At 39.3% G+C, this 17,321-nt stretch overlaps 1 protein-coding gene across 5 annotated transcripts in view; it reads right to left on the reverse strand.

Moving 5' to 3' along the window:
- Positions 1-1,504: 1,504 nt before the first annotated feature.
- The window catches only part of cald1a (caldesmon 1a), a 54,994-nt gene continuing 39,177 nt past the window's right edge, over positions 1,505-17,321 (reverse strand). For 4 of the 5 annotated variants that reach the window (XM_026923661.3, XM_026923664.3, XM_026923662.3 and 1 more), the window contains 9 exons: positions 16,882-17,155; positions 15,828-15,968; positions 11,488-11,531; positions 11,136-11,211; positions 9,562-9,699; positions 9,358-9,453; positions 8,326-8,394; positions 4,844-4,880; positions 1,505-2,984 (listed from right to left, as the gene is read on the reverse strand). In XM_026923661.3, coding sequence (XP_026779462.3) covers positions 2,971-2,984; positions 4,844-4,880; positions 8,326-8,394; positions 9,358-9,453; positions 9,562-9,699; positions 11,136-11,211; positions 11,488-11,531; positions 15,828-15,968; positions 16,882-17,155 — 889 coding nt within the window. In that variant the 3' untranslated portion in view covers positions 1,505-2,970. Of the gene's footprint in view, positions 2,985-4,843; positions 4,881-8,019; positions 8,063-8,325; positions 8,395-9,357; positions 9,454-9,561; positions 9,700-11,135; positions 11,212-11,487; positions 11,532-15,827; positions 15,969-16,881; positions 17,156-17,321 lie in introns of all 5 variants that reach the window. The other variant, XR_003403330.3, reaches the window with a different exon arrangement.

The following is a 17,321-nucleotide window of genomic DNA, read 5'->3' on the forward strand; positions in this document are numbered from 1 at the left end:
CCTGTGGACATGACTGGAATCAATTTATAGTTTCTCGAAAAGTATAATTACATTACCTTAATTAACTCACCATTCTTAGATTTAACAATCCTTTGAATAGGAAAGTATGCTGGTCTAAAAACTGACATGGCACACACCATTTCTATGGCAATAACTCAGGAAGTAAATCAGCAAGCCATAAAAGAGTAAGGGGCAGGTGTTGTAGGGGTAATGAGAAGGGGTTATTTTTAAGAATAATAAACTATGGTTTGGAACAGGTGCTATTTGCTCCTGCAGACAATGAACTTGGCTGATCTCATCCAAACCTCCCACTCATTTGCACACTAAATCAAGTGTGTCCTTGTGGGCTATTTTTGAGACTTGCACCGTTTGGTCAGATCAGTGTACCAAAAACACACGCACACACACACGCACACACACATACACACACACACACACACCAGCCTACTGTCTTTCCAGTGTATTGCTATTGTTTTTATGTCTAACCACTAACAAACTGATCATTATGCTCTAGTGAACTAGTTATGTTAGACTCATGTGATTCCTGATCATGGTGCCTTAAGATATTGTGTTAAAGTACTCTAGATGCATATCCTTGCTCTCATTTGCACTGTAATGAGATAAACTGAAACATGTACTTGAAAGTCAATGAATATTTTAATGAGTCGAATGGTATTAGAAATGCAAGTCTAATCATGCTCCATCAGAGTAACTCAGTCATAATCCAGCCTGTCTTTGCAGTAGATTAACCCTCTGTCAGAGGTATTAGAAAAGTTATACTTTACTAAGCCACTTCTGCCATGGAGGAAAGACTGGAATATCACAGGACTGCTAGTAGTAGGAATGGTGTAGATAATTCCTGCATTAAACAGCATTAAGCGAAAACCCCAAAGCATGCTGGTCTCGTCAGAGATCAGGGCAAAGCCATGCTGGCTGCCTGAGCTAGGCTGCAATACAGAGCTAAACCTCTGGCCTTGGCTCGCACAATTTTTGCAAAGCTTTTTGGAAGTGTTACATAACAACCCTTGAATGCAAGCCAATAACCATGCAGCTGAAATGCTATTACTCTGAAACACACACTTTAGACCATTCTGGCATTCTACATGATGATGAAAAGAAGGACATCTTTCTGCCTCTTACCTGAGACGTCCACAAGGACAGAGAGGATCTTATTCTCAAGGGTCCAGGACACAATATCCAGCAAACTCTAACGCCACTCACCTAATACAGACCTGTGTGACCATGTGACCTCTGTGCTGCTCTCTGATTGGACAGTGACATTGGGTCTATTGTTAGGGTTTGGGGGGGAGTGGTACATGTGACAATCAAAAGGTGATACAAGTTTAGCATGGCGTCATACTTGCGATCAGCTTTCTGGGCACACACACACACACGGCCTAAGAAGGAAGGAAGAAGCACTGCTGACATTATATTGCAGTTTGTTATAGCGGGCTGTGTTGCATGTAAACTGTAACAAAAGACTGCAATAAATAGACACACAACGTGAGGTTTTTACACTGATCTCTTTATTGCTGTTTTGAGTCAATGATACAATATTTAAAAAGATGTCCTGTGTGAAACTTGGTTACAATAAATGGTCAGAGTGTTAAAAGATAAAGAATTAAAGTTGGCCTGATTTGCAATACAGTCAAGGTTCATTACGGAAAATATAGAGAGTACAACAATCTCTTAATTGATTGTCAAAGACCAAAACTCAGACATTTTCACATTTTAAAACATGAACCAAAATACTAATCAGGGGGAAATTGACCCCAACAACACAACACAAGCCACAATCACATACACCATCAGTCACATAACCATTAACCAACGAAACCAACGAAATTCAAGAAGCCACTGACTGTCTGCCCACCAGCACATACTACAGTCCAATTATACTGTTGACAACATCTTGGGTTCTACTCTAAATGAAGTGCTGAAGCGTGAACAAAAAACGAACAAAAAACGAACAAAAAAAAATAAAAAATAAAAATGCACAAACAGACAACATTAATTGGTCCACAGTAATGGCTTAGGGCCATCTGTCCTTTTACATACTGAACACACTTTCAAAATGATAATGGCAACTCAAGCAAGCATTATATGCAGAGAAATGTTTGTGAAAGTCTTTTTTTTCCATTTTATGTTCCCTTTATTCAGTGCAGAGCAAAGCATTTATGTCTACTTGAACTCTGATATATCATGTTGAATATACTGACTAAAAAGCACTTGAAACAAAAATGAATAAAAGAAGATACTGTAATAATAATCATGAATGTCTATAATGGCTGTATTCCGATCTTAATATTGAGAGCTGAAGCAAGAATGTCATTTTATATAAAGTGGCAACATACAAAATATATAGTTAATTACAAAACATACACTATGTGCTAACATATATTATTAAGACCATAGTTTCACTATTAAAAAATGTGTCACTTTGACAAAAAGTAAAAGTAAAAAATACACTACTCTATGGGTGCCCATATTTTGCCCTGGACTGGTGAACATGAATAAAATATGAATATGTCAAGCTTTGCTTTAATTATAAATTAAAAGGTGTGAAGGGTGACTAGCAGAGAAGAGATTCTAAAAAAGCAACACATTATAAGCTGTTTAAAATTATGAGTGAAATTAGGCAAAGTATTTAAATAAGTCTAATTCATATAAAGGAAATGGGTCATTTTAGAACTGCTCAGTATTTTCAGATGATCTAAATGTCCACATTTCACACTATAAAAGTGGCTTCATGTGAAACACTACTCTGTAATCAGGACCATGCTGTCTGGAGGCCTTTGACTGCATGGCAAAAATATAAGACTGTCTTTTTTTTCCTACCTCATCTTTGAGATATGTCTGGGTCATAGAAAACATAGAAGCCTATTTTTGGTATTTTTGGTATGAGTACATGCATGTGAAAGGAATATGGTGCTTTCACTTGGTCCCTGGTGCTGTGGCTTCTTGGAAAGGTTAATGACCCATTCCTGATGAGACATAAAACATTCTGTTAGGAAATGCAAGTAGCAAATATGACACACACTCAGACAGTGCAAATATCACAACATAATATAAATTCATGTGTTGTCTTATGCAAGGGTGTTGACTGGTATGTCTTTTTTTGATTGATAGATTTTTTTTTACATACTGTATGCGTGTATGTGTGTGTGTGTGTGTGTGTGTGTTTATATCTTGGTGGGGACCAAATGTCCTCATAAGGATAGGAATATCTGACAGATTTTTAAACTTGTGGGGACATTTCACTGGTCCCCACAAGGAAAACTGCTTTTTTTCTTTACTAAACCTGCAGCTATAATAAAAAAAACAAAAACAAATATAGCCATAAGGTTTTCTTTTGGTTACTAAGGTTACAGTAGGCATAGTATTAATTAGTTGCATTAATAATTATGTTAAAGGAAGTTCCTTACAAGGATAGTAAGTTGCCATAAAGGATCAAATTCTCAGAATGATTTTTGCTCATTTAAATGATTGATTGTCAATTGCCCTTTACTCCTTAAAAAAGTCTGGGCTCATACTTGAAGGTGTTTTTTGGCTCATTAGTCACTGGCGTGTGCCTATTCAGAAGCAGAGGACAGCTGCTCTCCTATACTTGCCCGTGTGACATGTTAGCCTGTTAATCTTTTGTCACCCCACTCAATAATGTGACAAACGGGCAGCTGCTGGTCCTGTCCAAGTCTAGAATGCAGGCTGAGGCAGTGGGGGACAAGATGACCGTGGTGTGTGTGTGTGTGTGTGTGTGTGTATGTGCAGCGGACACATTATCTATCCATGTCCGGCATGTCCGAAGGCCACAGTGTCCTCTCATAATGGAACAAAAGGTGTGCTTTCAAAATAGAACACTATGCCACAGAGGCATGTTAAAACTTACAACCCATGAACGAATGATGATTTATAGTTGGCCTGGGTCTACAGGCCAAGGTGCGGGCACGGAATTGTGGGATGTCGATGATATCGTTCCTTGTATATAAGGCACAAGACACAGCTTGCCTTTAAACTTTGTTTTAAGCTAACTTAAAAGAATTCTTCCGGGTTTCTTCGGTTTCCTCCCTCCTCCCAAAAACATGCCGGTAGGTGGATTGGCTACTCTAAATTGTCCCTAGTTGTGAATCAGTGTGTGAATGTGTGTGTGCATGGTGCACTGCAAAGGACTGGTGTTCTGTACAGGGTGTTACTGGGATAGGCTCCAGATCCACCACAACCCTGACCTGGATAAAGCCACTACTGACGTGGAATGAATGAATGAATGAATGAATGAAATTCATTCTCAATTTTAGATTTCTTAACCTAATTTCTAGCTGCTGAATTTTGTGAATATGCGATTAATACTGAGAATAATTTTAATGTTCCCCTGTATGGAAAAAAAGAATAAAAAAATCTTTTTTAAGATATATAGTGTTGAAGAGTTAAATAAAACTGCAGATTTGGTAAGACATATGTCTGTCTCATCCTAAGACCTTTATACTTACAGTGTAACGTTTATTGTCTTGAATTTGAAGTTCTATATAGTTACATAAGTTTTATTTTGACAAGTATGTTTTGACTAAACAGATTTTCAGTTTTTTCTCAGTAACGTAAGGAAATTCTTGTCAGTGGTAGTTCTACATATACTTCAAGTGTGGTATATAGAGAATAGATTGAAAAAGGGAGGTGTATTTAGCTGATACTCCCTCTGGTGTATGAATAGACTCATTAGAACAATGTGTGGTAGAAAAGTGATAAACACACACGCACACACACAAACACGCACACACACATACACACACACACAGTTCTTAAATAGTGAGGACTATAACATGGACCCACTGTGGCTATCAAATTCTCTTACCATTGGCAACAGATTTGCTCTCTCCTCTGCTTGTCACCTGAGTGAAGTAGAAAGCGAGTGATAGTGAGAGACAGACAGATGAAGAGAGAAAGAGAGAGAGATATATATAGAGAGAGAAACAAAAAGAGAGGTTCAGTAAGACAAAAAGGTCAATGAGTAACGAACCCTTGATTTCAGCCGCTTTTGTTGTATATATGATACATTTCCTTTACCCTATTTACATATTATATTATATCAATTTCCTGTTTTGGAGAGAAAGAAGTAGAGCTGCATGATAATCCTATGTGATTTTTCTATTGCAATATACTATAATGTACTTCTGTGAGTATTGTGTGTTTCAGGTACTAATGCATTTAAATCTCCACTGTTACTCATTTAACTGATTGGAGGTAATATCTAATATCACTACAATCTGTGGCAGCCCATGGACCCATTCACACACATTCAGCATGTCCTCAAAAGGCTTTTTTTTTGAGTCTGCCCCTAAACGACTTTAGCAACACTAACAAGTCATAGTTGGATACACATTTCTGACCATAACCCTGGAACTGCTTACAGTATGATTCCTTAGGTCATGACAAGTCTGATGGTTATAACTTTTTTAATATTGGAATGGTAGTTGTTTAATTTTTAAACTTTTTTCATTTCAAACTTGAATGAGATGAATTTGATTTACACAAAAGATTTCAAAGGATTTTTGATATTCATACCCACTTGACAATGATGGGAAAAAGGAGGCAAGCCAGTAAGCCAGTATCTTGGCATGCTTTGGTGTATTAGGGCAGCAAGTCCAGTCAGACACCAGCCGCACACTTTTCCAAAAAGGCCCTGTTCCTGAGCCATGCTACCTGCTCTACAAACTGTGCTGAGACAGCACTGGCACCCACAGTTCACAATCTCATGCAGAGGAGGACAGTAGAGTCCCAGTGCCCCACATCAACAAATGTGATCGCTGTAAACAAATACCCATAATTAATATAAGGAGAGCTGATGTGGATTTAATTGAGGATTTTCTGACTGCAAAGAAAGAAGGGGGTCTACGACCAATATTAGGTCTACATGCACTGAACGTAAGAAAATACAAGTTGAGAATGTTGACCTATGCATCTGTGATACGCCTTGTGTGTCCAGGCAATGGTTTTATGTTAATTGACTTGAAGGATGCATACTTTCGCATTCTTATCTATTTCGAATCCCTCTCACAGACTCCTGGGTGTGATGGCATCACACTGATAGCCATCCCCTAGGTTGCCTGTAAATGGCATATTGTAAATCATGGTTTCATGAAGTCTCATTTCAGTCAGGACTGGTTAGTTATATCAATAGACAGGGGGACATACACTCCTGCCATCTGCATGTGCTGGCACATGGACTGATCTTTTGGAGCAGCTCTTGCTTCTTGTCATGGACAGCCACTCAAATACCTGGCAAGTTGATCAATGCCACATTAGGGAGACTGGAAAGTACACAATGGTATGATAGCTCTATGGGCAAGTTACAGATGAGGGGAGATGGAGCTCTTCAAAAAAAGAAAAAGTATGCGCACTACCACCCCTTCTATTTCCTGAATGATCAGTATGCTCTGAAGGGGATTGATGCACTAGTGCACATTTTTTCCCCATTAGACCTAATTGCCCCACCTCTAGCCAGAGTGTAAGGGGGATTAGAAGGCTCATTCATATCCTGATAGGGCTATGACATTGTGAGGATAAATCTGTCCACAGCAGTGCAACCCAAAGACACTACTGCAACTATACACAAAAACTAGAGTGTCATTTATGACTGCAAGTAAAGTGCATTTGAGGAGTGGTTTGTGCCACCAGGTTCAGTTGCACTTTAGTGCTCTTTCCCAGTGATTTTATCATTTTTAGAGGAACTGCTAGACAAAAGTAAAGGCTTCTCTACCATTAAAGTATTCCTTGCTGCCATTTCAGCTTGTCATGCAGACTTTGGAAACACGATTGTTGGTCAACACCCTGACACATCTGTTTTTCCATGAAAGGGGCACACTGCTTCTGCCTTGTTTATAAACCCTTGACTGCTTTGTGGTATGCAGCTATAGTACTTATTATCTCATCTTCCCTTTGAAACTCTGGATAAGGCAGACGCCAATGTGTGCTCGCTATAAACAGCTTTATTGCTGGCACTAAAGAGACATTTACAGACATTTGAAATTTTAAGCCTGAAAGAGAAGTTTAAGTTACAACTGTACCCCCATTTCTCTGATAGGATGTGATAGGTAACTCACCAGACCACCCTCCTTCTACACAGTGAGGAAGAGGCGTGCTTATAAAAACTGAATATATAATCCAAAACATGTTGCGTTGTAGATTAGAAGGCAGAGAGAAGCCCAGCTGCTAGCCACTCATGGCTGGTGTATTGAAATATTGAATTTGGAACTATGGTTGTAACCAAAATTTCCGTCCCATCGATGTGGCCATTAATACAGCTTTCCCTTCATTAGCTCTCAGCATTAAATTCAGGCTACAGTTGCAGTGTGTAGCTAACCTCAGCCTTGGCCTGGCCTTAACATGGCCACTACATGCCCGTGCTGCCTCGCACCATGTTCAGCTTAGATATTGCCAAAGATAGAGCATCAAAATAAATATCTCGGCTGTGTTGCTTTATCTGAGGAACATCATCCCTCCGCAAATATGTGGCTTCATGCAGGAGAGTCAAGGCTAGGGCATGCCTTTTCAGCTTTAGCTTACAGGGCACAGGCTGATGCTATCTGCTATATTGGCAGCTGTTCAGGATATGTGTGAATATGTGTGTGTCTGTTAGTGTAGGAGCCAAATGCAACTACAAGCGGTTGTGTTAAAATAGAATGACCTGCATATTATGTGTCTGTGTGTGTGTGTGTGTGTGTGGAAACAAAGAAAGTAGAGCAAGCACTTGTGGTGATTGTACATTACTCAAATTAAGCCCTGCATGGCACATTAAACAAACAGGAGGCTTTAAAAACTGCTTGCAGCCTTTAAAAGTGACTAACAACATCTAGCATTCCATAAACCCCCCTTTTCCATGCCAGTGAGCAAGACAAGAGCAAGAGCAAGTCACACACTCACAAAGACAGACAGGAAGAAGCTAACAGTCAAAGGCATTCAGTGAATTTGCTTCATGATTATGTGAACAGTATCAGCTGTGCATCCCTTTTATGATAAAGTAACATTTACCTCCTCAAGGAGCCAAATCTGAAGACAACTAGCAGGAAGAAGTCTTTAAACAAAAAACACACAGTGTTACTGCTCAGCTAACCAGCATCAATCACTTCTTATCGTTCTTTATCTTGAAATACTGAGGATTATATCAATTGATGTGATAATTTTTAAGATGATACAGTCCAAACCAAAAGGTTATAAAAACACACTGGCTGTTTTTAGCATGAAGAAACACATTAAAATTCCTCCCTGGTAGATATAAAGAGTCTGGAGTACAAAAAAATAAAAGATAATTGATGGTGCAGTTATGTAGCAAGTTACCTTGGTAGCAGAGGAGCTTTTGTTTTCCCATAGACTGCGCTTGCCAGTAACATCGCCAGGTTTCAGGTCCTAAAGAAGGAAGAGGTGGAATGATGTCATAAGCACAGGGCTAAGACAAAATGTTTGAACAAACAGACGCACACCGAACAATCAATCACATGAAAAGTGATGAACGCATACTGAGAGAAAGAGAAGAGGGCCGCAGAGGCATTACTCCTACCTGTTCCTCAGCACAGACAAAGGAGAAGAGGGGACAGAAGAGAATAGCCCAGAAGAAAGCAAGGCTGAGGAACTGATCTAGGCAACAGGGGGAAACTTAAGCAGACAGAGGACAAACAGAGAAAACATTCAGTACATCTGACATCATGGGCAATTTATCTCGCCTTTCGCTTATGCTAGAACGATGGTAATTTTCACTGCACATCATTTTTAGGTGTTCAGATTTCCAGCATTTCGAAGCACTAAAGCACCCTCCGTGATAAAGGGTTCCTAGTGCGTACCTGCTGGAACTACAGAACCAGAGGTTTAAAGAAGCAGTCTGTAATTTCTAGACCCCTCTGCTGCCTGTGAGTTGAACTGCAATTGTAATGACAGTGAAAAGCCTTCCCATTTTCTTGGTCCAAATAAATCTCCCGCTGCTGAAACTATATATGCCTCATGGTTTGTCTTTTAAACTGAATCGTTCTTTTCGGCCTATATTAGTTGTAACATTAAATTGTACAAATTGCACCTTTAAATTAAGCAGTGATATTTATGGTAACATTGAAACTGAATTACATAACATAGATAAAGCATGAGTGACCGTCAAGTGATGGCGTACTGCAGCGTAACAAATGGTATAAAGGGCAGTTACGTAAAGGCCATCTAACCCCTGCATTCCTTACATCAGTACAGAACAGTGAAAAAACCATGGCCACTAGGTGGTGCCAACTAGACAGCTTATTCCAAAAGGCATGTCTGCTCATGTCCTAATCTAGAAACAATACACAGAGGCATGCAAAGTGATTGTGATTGTCAGCACTTGTAGCCTACCACAGGTCTTCCTCCTGGTGTTTTGCTCGCCTCCGGTGTTTTGTTCAGCCAATCGTTGATGCGGCCTGCGACGCCCACCTTTATTCCAGCTGCATCCTGCGAACAGGAGAAAAAACTCCCTGTGAGTCAAAGGTCAGAGTGCTAGTGTGGACAGGAAGACAGGAAAGAGGGGCCATCAGTGTTCTGTGACTGAATGTTGCTGACCTTGTTGCTGGAGGGTGTGCTGATGGTGGAACTGAAAACGTTGCCCTTCTCCCACATGCTCTTAATGTTCCGCACACCATCAGAAACCACGGGCAGGTCGATTGCAGCCACACGTGGTGAGCGCACCTCTTTATTACTCTGAAAAAGAGAGTTAACTCTTTTTAACTCTGGACTGACAGTAAAAACCTCTGAGAGCATGTATATTTCAAAATGACTAATGGAGGAGTGTGAAATGCTGTATTCGTATCATACTGGCAGTATTTTTAATAAAAGCTTGGCAGACCTCCACAGGGTGACTCTCTTTCTGACTCTTTCATTTACAAACATGGAAATACACACATTATGGCAGTATGGCAGTATGACACAGTGACTAATGTAATAGTGACTGATATAGTAGCTCTATAAATATACACACTGTATTAGACTCCTAGATAGTCGACAAAGTGTGCACTTCTGATGCCACCATACCAGTGACACTTGACTTCCTGGACTTCCTGGACTTCCTCTATAGACGTTTATTGATTATTTCTGATATTTAAAAGTATCTTTCTTATTTATATATTTATATATATAGAGTCAAAGATATTGTGTTTTTTCTACAGAAAACAGCTTCTTATTTATCTTAGCATAATAATTTGCAATCCAATAAGAACTACACTGTGTGTATTTGGATAGGAGACTCTGTTAAATGACTAAAAGACTAAAAATATTATAATCCATAATACACCGTGACATGTACTTTCTTATACAGTCATAAATTCAGTGTACTTATAAGAGTGACATTTTTTCAACGCAATTATGTCATCTTCTTTGCTTCATAGAGCTTCTTAAAAAAAAAAAAATCCAGCAAAACTAATCTAGCAAGCTTACACTGTGAGCTAATGTCTGCAGAGAAAATTGGCTAGAGGCAATTGAATCCCTCATTCTTTCTGGTGAAAAAAGAAAATTGTGTCTTTATTTACAATTCACGTACAAAAAAAAGGTTAAAAATAAATAGTGGGTGCGTTTTGCAATACTCAACAGAAAAGTAGTTTGAAAAGAATCAAAATAAGAAGTCAAACATTTGCCACGATCTTCGCAGATGAGTTTTTGTATGACATAGTAATAACAGAACTGTCAAGAAGAATGTGCAAAGACTTAGAACTTGGAAAAGAGTTAGAACAGAGATGTTGGGAAGAATATTACAATTCAGAGAAGATATAAAAGCTTTGTAGAGGATACGCAAAGAAGTTGAAGGCGGTGATAAAGGCAAAGAATGGGTAAACAGTTCATTAGAGAATATTTATTTTTCTATTTATATATTTATATTTCATATATATCAAATGCAAGTAATATGATTTAGATTATTGTCACACTGTATTAGGTCTGTAGAGATCTGTATGATTCTGTCAGACTGTGATATCAGTTATATTCATAGTCATGTGATGTAATTAAGGCATAAAATATTTTGCTAGTTGTGACTCGCACTGTTTGCACTCTATGATTCTGGTCCAAAGATCTGTATGCATCATTTGTTCTCTATCATAACATGTGCGTTGTGAAATGCTGTCAGTGAGATTGTGTGTGGGACTCACCTGCACAGCTGTGGTGTACTGCTCCAATCTGTTATCAATCTTTGACACCACGGGAGAGTGAGACATCTTAACGGAACTGACACACACAACAGAAAGACACACACCAGACAATATGCACCATTGGTGCATGATCTTGAGTAAACTACCTGTTGATGGTGCTGTGAATATGTATGAATGTATGATTTTTATGCTTTTTAGGGGGTATTTAGAATTGTATTTAGACAATATTATAATTAGGTACATCTATATTAGTTCACCTTGCACCCATGAGCTAGAAAGACAAGTTCTGATTCTGAGTATGAGTTCTGTATAATAAAAAAAACAAAGAAGAAGAAAAAATCTGTTAAAATACCTCTTCTGTGCTGACCTGTTGAGGAATTCTGCCCTTTCACCAATCTGGGAAGAGAGATCAGATAATGGATGGAAAGCTCACTGTGTTGGTCATGTGGAAACACACACACACACACACACACACACAAGCTCACACTGGTTCCCTTTGGACTTAGCTATGCTGAGAGGCAGAGAAACTAGCCTGTTCTTTTTAGCCTGTCAGTGGGCCAGGAAAAGCAGGACCCTTTTTCAGCCCAGAATCTCTGTGGGAACTGCAGCATGTTTATGATATATGACAACAGGGCTAAGAGGGGGTAAGTATTCTTGCAAAGCAAACAACAAAACACACACACACACACACACACACACACACATAACAGCTCCCCCCTCTCCTCCCAGCCGTCCCACCCCTCCTACCGTTGAAGCTAGCGAATGTGGGAGTTCCTAAAATACTCCCTTCAGGAAATTCCCCATTCTCTGGCATGTTTGAAACAGCTCTGTTCAAATGTGGTTACAGTAATCCTATTAGGCTAATGGCCTTCCTGCATTCCCTCAGTACTGACACGCTGATGGAAGCAGCAACACTTTATCTCATTCTGTCCTTTTCAAATAGTAACCTCCACCAACCGAAAAACAGAAGGAAAAAAGGGACCCTGGTCATCTTTAAGACAATGCTCAAAACATGCAAATCTTCCAATGAGATACTGCAGGAATTAGATATATGTATGGTGGCCTGGGAAACATTTCACATAGTCAAATTTGGACATTTTCCCCTATATATAAAGTTCTGGAAAGTGTTGGTTTTCCTGAACTGAAATATGTTTCTCTTTTACAGGTATCTCGATCACAAGTAGCATTTTAAAATCTGGTTTTCCCCAAAACTGAAATGGGAGAAAATTCCATTTAAATATTCCACTCTGACTGTGGCACAGGAGCACCGGAGACATTTTAACAGATGGTATCTGATCACAAAATGAATTGATTATGCATATGCACATTTCGCTACGGCACACACAGTGTCTTATTCAACAGTGTATTCAAAGTCTGCCATTCACTGTGTGAGGAAATCACACTTAGCTAACAAGGTTTTAGACATCTTTATGCAGATTGTCTGTTTATTTTTTTAAAAACTGGCTCCTTACCTAACGTGATCTTTGCATGGCAATGGGCTAGAACAGATTAAATTAAATATTTTCATGGTGAAATACGGTGTGTCCCAAAGGCTCCACACAAGGGAAATTAACACTTTTTAGCAAAATGTCTTCCAAAATTTTTCATATTTAGTTTATATTATATTATTTTTTTCAGATAGCCTTTAAGAATGCCTTTGACAAAAGAAGAACGTATTGAGAAATCATTCTCATGGCTGGATCGAGAAGCTGTCACAAGGTTGCGATGACTAACACATCACACCAGATGTGTTAACACGAGTTCATGATGAGTAGGAGAGACCTCTCTGGCAATCATAAATTTAAATAAATTTACATTTTGCTAAAAAGTATTAATTTCCCCTATATATGGAGACTTTTGGCCACCGTGTATATTTATGGTGTCTTACAGTAGAGCTGTTAAGATACTTTACAGCCAGACAAACCTAATTTTGACCAAAACCAGATTTTTTTTTTGTTTTTGTTTTCCAGAAGTCAGCCACATCAGTGACATCCAATGAGTTTTCCAAGCCCGACACACATATATACATACATTGGTCAAATAAAGATAAAAACATTGGAGTGCATAAAAATAGCAATATGACAGGGAGTCAAATCTCACACCTAAAGATCACACAGCATGCGCTACATACAGTGAACATGATGACAAAGTAAATCTGTGAACAGAGACGGGATACTGTCAGTTTTTTCTTTAAAATATAAACCCTTTCAGACCAAGCAACACACAAACTGAGAATATGGACAAGGCTATTCAAATGTCCGGATACCCAGACTGTAGTTAGTGGTTGTTCAATCTGTTAATCTGTAAACTAGTCTGTATTTTAAACCTGTTATTTAAATATACCATACTGCATCTAATGAAATAGTGACTCCTAAGCAAAGCTATATAAGGAAGCACCTACTTATACCAGCTACTTCTGTCCCAGTTGAGAGTTTTTTTTTTCTGTTTACTGCCTTATGTCTGAATAAGTGGACATGCTTATACTGTAGTACTGGATTAACAGGATTATTTCTTAGAGTTTAGCGACATAATTGAAAAGGTTACTATTTTGGGTAACACTTAACTCCCAGGACCTGTCTGTGGGCCCAGACTTGCATTCGTCACTCTAATAACTACATACAGTTTAACTCTGGTTACTGAAAAATTCATAGCAATTACTAAATAATATGCTTTAAAACAAATAACCGTGTAATAATAATATGCAAGGCCTTTCATAATAACTGAAGTAAGCCTACATTCAATAGGCATCAGCTGTCATAAAGACTAAATGCTTTGTTAAGACTGATGTCAGTTTGACATAACACCTGATTCAAGTGACATGTATTTGAGATGACATAAGGCTGTGTCAGGACACTTTCCAGCCTGGCTTATATCAGAACTTTTTGACAGCTGATTTTGTATCTCGGTGTACTTCTGCCATGTCAAAGTCACCTAATAGTGATGAACTGACATGGCTGCCAAGATTTTTATGAATACTTATGACTATTCCATGACACTACAGTGAGATCTTTATATAACATTTTTTCTGACTTTGAAATAGCATAAATTTAGTTTTTAATGTTTGACATGGAACATCACCATTGCGTGACTTACATTCTGTCATACTAGAAGTACTATTTGCTACAAAGTTAGTGGTCATGATGTTCTAATGCCCACAAAGTGCTATAGAACAACCTTATGTCAGTGAAAATCGAAGGCACTTGACTTATATGTTATATCAAATTGATATCAGTATTAACAAAGATGCCTATTGGCATAAACCTTTATGAACGTTTTTGTAGGTTTATTTCGCTTGTTATTAAGGGCCTATATACACTCACTATCCATTTTACTAAGAACATCTGCACACCTGCTCACTCATGCAATTATCTAATAAGCCAATAAAATGGCAGCTGTGCAATACATAAAATCATGCAGATACAGGTCAAGAGCTTCAGGGTAAAAATGTGATTTCACTGACTTTGATCACAGCAAGAAGAATTATCTGAGGCTGCAATGGGCAAGGAAACTGGACAGTTGGAAACTGGAAAAAAGTCATCTTGTCTTTTTCCAATCTTCAACTGTCCAGCTTTATGTGCCCACTGCAGCCTCAGATTCTTCTTCTTGGCTGACAGGAGTGGAATCTGATGAGGTCTTCTGCTGTTGTAGCCCATCCACCTCAAGGTTTGGTGCATTCTGAGATGCTTTTCTGCTCTCTATGGTTATAAATAGGGGTCATTTGAGTAAGTGTAGCCTTCCTGTCAGCTCGAACTAGTCTGGCTATTCTCTTCTGACCTCTCTCATCAACAAGGCATTACTGCCTGCAGACCTGCCACTAGCTGGATGCTTTTTGCATCATTCTATGTAAGAGTGTTGTGCATGAAAATCCCAGGAGATGAGCAGTTTCTGAAATATTTATCAACCATATCACAGTTAAAGTCAACGAAATCACATTTTCCCCTCATTCTGATGTTCGGTGTGAACATTAACTTTTGACCTGAGCTTAACAAAGCTTTTGACCTGTATCTGCATGATTTTATGTAGTGCACTGCTTCCACATGATTGGCTGATTGGATAGCTGTGTGGATGTGCAGGTGTACAGATGTTCCTAATAAAGTGGACAGTGAGTGGAGGTCTCATGTAACCCTATTAACACTACTCAGGAGTTGTGTCAACATCAAAACTGACAAACGTTTAAAATAAGAGTTTTCAGGAAAGGTTAGTTTTCCTAGGAAATATAGGTTTCATAGGCCCTTTTATAGAGTTACACTATTTTGTTACTTCCATAATTATCTTAAAAATGCTTATGCTGTTATGGATATACAGCATATTAGAGGCACAATGCACAGTTTGTATTTGGTCTTTTTATTATTTATATGGCATATATATATATATATATATATATATATATATATATATATATATATATATATATATATACGTAAACCACAACAGAGCCTTTAACCAGATTACATTTGAGCAAATGCATCCACCCTTAATGGCCAGAGACAAACATTCACAAACACACATTTTTCTTGGAAACAATTTTCTCTTCATGCTGATAAGCTGTCCTTCCTCTCATTAAATGATAGAGACAGCAGAGTGTGCATTAGTGGAGCCAGTGTGTTCCTGTGAGTCAGTCAGTACACTGACAAAGGAAAAAAGTGAAAAAGAGAAACAGGGAAGAGATGGACTGGATGAGTGGGCGCTCACCTTCAGAGAGGATCCTCGGGGGCTCACACACTTAAAGGGCTTGCTGGCTTCTCCGTCTACCTCTTCCCCGACCTTCTGCCTCCGTTCAGCTGCCTCCGCTCTCCTCCTCTCTATCTCCTCCTTCATCCTCCTCTTCTCCTCCTGCACAAGGTAAAAACAAACTCTATTCCATTACATCATGCACACACACACATATACACACACACACACACACACACACACTAACAGACTCCCCAGAAAGCAGCATGCTAATGAAGCAGTGAATTCCATCTCAGCTGGGGAATCATAAAGCTGCTCTTTTTCAGCCTGCGGCGGCTCTTGGCTCGGCTCTCAGCCGTCAGACACGGGGCCTTGCGGTATCTAATTAGTCTTTTATTCACTCCACCTTTTAATTAGGAACAAGGAGCTTGTTAGTACCACAATGCAGGGAACAGGCGAGCTGACCGACACGAGCAGTCTGGCACGGTTAAGGCCTGAAAGCTGAAAGCCTGCATGAGGCTGTAGGGACATCTGCATAATGTAATTGAGAAATACATCTGAGCTGTTGCATACAGAGCAAAGGTTTAAATGATGGCGTGCTGTAATCTGTAATGCACATAATGAAAGCAATTGTTTGAATTTGGACTGTGGGTTGAAACGACACTGTCAGTGCGATAGCGGTACCAATAAAAAGGAGTTATGACCCTGTCACTTATGTTATCCAGGGTTATACAGGCTTGTCACAGGAACCTAAGAGATTCAAAAAGGAAAGTCCTAATATGGAAATATGTGTAGTGTGACAGAGGCTCAGTCAAATTTTATCTCAACCATTAAAAAAAAACCTAATGACACTGAGGGTTGGTGCAAGAATGCAAAGAATGTGTTCCTTTTCACAGAGGTTCAATTCTCAGGCCAAAACTTGATCCAGAACCAGAAAAGAAGGCCAACACAAATATCGAAATGTTCTAGAAGAGATACTCCTCAGAAAACATTAAATACAGGCACAAATCGATCTTAAGCAAACATCCATCCCCTCAGGTGGAAGGAAGGAATGTGTGACACTAATTTAACACACCTCCTCTCTTGCCTTCCTCTCAGCCTCCTCTTGCTTCTTCAGCTTCTCTTCTTCCTCCAGCACCTTCCTCCTTTCCTCCCTCTTCTTCTTCAGCTCCTCCAGCTCAGCCTCAGCCTCCTGCTGCTTCTGTTTCATCCTCTCAAACTCCTCGTTCTCCGTCTCGTCTCTCCTCCTCTTCAGCTCCTCCAGCTTCCTCTCAGCCTCCAGGCGTGTTTGCTCCCCGTCGTCCCCTTCCTCTGCTGCCGGACCCTCAGAAGAGTGCACACTGCCACGGCTGGTATACACACACACACACACACGTGCATAAAGAAAAACATATACATTTACATCCATACGAGTGTGTATACAACCATATGTTAACACTCAGAAGTAGGAATCCTGTTTTAAAGGTGTTCAGGCACACACACACACACTCACACACACACACACACACACATACA

Source organism: Pangasianodon hypophthalmus, chromosome 18 (genome assembly GCF_027358585.1).
Source record: "Pangasianodon hypophthalmus isolate fPanHyp1 chromosome 18, fPanHyp1.pri, whole genome shotgun sequence".
NCBI lineage: Eukaryota > Metazoa > Chordata > Actinopteri > Siluriformes > Pangasiidae > Pangasianodon > Pangasianodon hypophthalmus.